A 2,500-nucleotide genomic window follows, 5' to 3' on the forward strand; every position below is an offset into this window, starting at 1 on the left:
GGAGTGAAAAGCGAATATCAACCGCAACAATGATTGGCAGAACACTAGATCGTGTGGACTGTTAACGCCTCGTTAAACCTCACAAAAGAGTCCGTTTCGCTTTGCAGTACTTGAATGATTTTATTTTTGCATTAATTTATAAATCACCGATTGAATGAAATTTGTCGCCGAAATATTGAAAATTAGATATTTCCATCCACTCTGTGTACAATTTTGTGAAAATTATTTGCTGCCAAGTAAAGAAATAATAGGGGAACAAGTTGAAAATGTTTGCATAGCACGAGTTAATCAGATTTTTGTACTTTAATTTTCCTGGTATGGAATATGAACTTATTAAACAAATCTTGTGCAAAAACTTGGGAGAAAAGCACAGTTTCCATTAAATACACAATAATATTATTTCAAATCCTAAGATAAGTCAGATAACTCAAACCAGAATCGTTGTGATTTCTTTCCTTGTCTACATGTAGTGTCAAATGTCACCTTGAACTTTACCCACCAAGTGGCAGGTTTGATTTTGCACAATGTCAAGCTATTTGCAAGGAATGTCATTGAACTGTTTTGACTTACACTGCATTGTTTCACGTACGAATTATGACACAAGATCCATTTCTCTAAAAAAAAAAAAAAAACACAAATTGTCATTCATCTACGATTCAGATAAGGCTTATCAAGAGAATTCTCTGGCATTTGCTGAAAACTGGGATAATTTAGTTTTTGGTTTCTTGTTACAATAGGCCCTTAAAAGTTTCATCTACTAACATGTTGCTCATTGAGAACATTGCTGGGGACACAACCCTATTGAAGTTTTTCCTGTAGCACAACTCAGGATTTGTACAGGTCATGGAAGTCCTGGAGAGTCAGCATGGATTTGCAATGTCGTGAAATGATCCAGGCCTGGAAATCCTCTTGGAAAATCACATCTGCCATTGTGTTAAGCCAAAAATAAAATTATGATCTCAATTTTTGGCAAAGGGCACTGCAAACCTGTCTATTTGTACTCATTTCATTTCATATTCTGGATCATGTACATTTCAGGATTTCCTGAGTGACATGGATTTTCTCTTATGTGGTCCTGGAAAAGTCACAGAATTTTACGACACAAAAAGTGTAAAAACCCTGACAAGCAAATTAACATTGCTGGTTGCAGAAACTAAAGTGCTTCAAAATAATTACATTTTTGCCTTTTTTGGTGGCCTTGTGGTTAGTATGCTCGACACTGGATTGAGTGGTCCAGGTTCGGGTCCTGGCCGGGGACATTGTGTTGTGTTCTTGGGCAAGACACTTTACTCTCACGGTACCTCTCTCCACCCAGGTGTATAAATGGGTACCGGCGTAATGCTGGGGGTAACCCTGCGATGGACTAGCATCCCATCCAGGGGGGAGTATAAATACTCCTAGTCGCTTCATGCTTCTGAAACCGGAGATAAGCGCCAGCCTGATGAGCCTTCTGGCTCTTGAGCAGAGACTTTACCTTTACCTTTTCAAATCAACACCTATCCACTTTCAAAAAAATGCCCTTTGTTTTCAATGGTGCAAGAGTGCATGCACATGACAAGGTCGAGGAAAGGGATAAAGCGCCCACTTTTAATGATCAGCCTTAAAGTTGATAAACCGCTTTGGGTTGATGCTGTATGATGTGTACGCACTAAAAGGCAGCCAAATAGGCAATGACTGTAATCTGTCATCCTAATTTCTTGTACTGCTGGCGATGCAAATGTTTTGATGATTGTTGTGCATGTAGAAGCCCTTTTAGTCTTTGATATATATATATATATATATATATATATATATATATATATTTACACTCTTGGCCTAGGCCACTATTAACTTTATAGTTTGTGTCTTCGTTTAAGGCTGAGAGTGTATTGCCCCAGGAACAAAACACTGACTGGATTTGGGAGTGGTCAAGCCGGATTGAGGCACAACCTCAAAAGTAAGAAAGCTGCATTATTTTACAGTCACTATGTACATCATTCACTAGGGCCTTTTGAGTAGATGGTCTTGAGAAAACTATGGATTCTCTGTTTGTTTCTTTGGTCCATGCATGTACACCTGTAAGGCAGGTTAAAGCCCTGCTTTAAGTGACCTGCCTTAAAGTGCACATGACACAAAATGTTTTATTAGCTTGTTTGAAAGAGCTTTCAAAATGATGAAGAATGGCGTTTATTTTATTCTGATAGCTCTCTTGGTTGCTGAGTTATTCAGATTTAGATTTATGCAAAGTAGACGACTTTTGACGTCACAGTGGACACAAAATAATGCAAAATCACAAAAAATGGAATATCTCTGAATACGTTTTCTGTATAGAACTGAAACTTTTTACAGTTCTTATACTCATTACAAAGTTCCATGATATGGCCCACTGTGACATTTCCATAGCAATGCAATGGGCACCAGGGCCTCTCCATCCAAAGGGTAAAATCCCCAATAAGGGTTATTTGCTTTTGATGTTCATTCAGTGGGTGCGAGCGAATAAATTATGGACATTACACAGCAT

The 2,500-nt window shown here is 38.2% G+C and overlaps 1 protein-coding gene across 1 annotated transcript in view; it reads left to right on the top strand.

Moving 5' to 3' along the window:
- LOC138043460 (BCL2/adenovirus E1B 19 kDa protein-interacting protein 3-like) overlaps positions 1-2,500 on the top strand; it is a 9,146-nt gene that overhangs the window by 851 nt on the left and 5,795 nt on the right. Inside the window, exon 4 of the mRNA XM_068889733.1 lies at positions 1,857-1,936. Within this exon, the coding sequence (XP_068745834.1) occupies positions 1,857-1,936 (80 nt within the window). The remainder of the gene's footprint in view (positions 1-1,856; positions 1,937-2,500) is intronic.

The sequence above is a fragment of the Montipora capricornis genome, chromosome 3 (assembly GCF_036669925.1).
Source record: "Montipora capricornis isolate CH-2021 chromosome 3, ASM3666992v2, whole genome shotgun sequence".
In the NCBI taxonomy this organism is placed as follows: Eukaryota; Metazoa; Cnidaria; class Anthozoa; order Scleractinia; family Acroporidae; genus Montipora; species Montipora capricornis.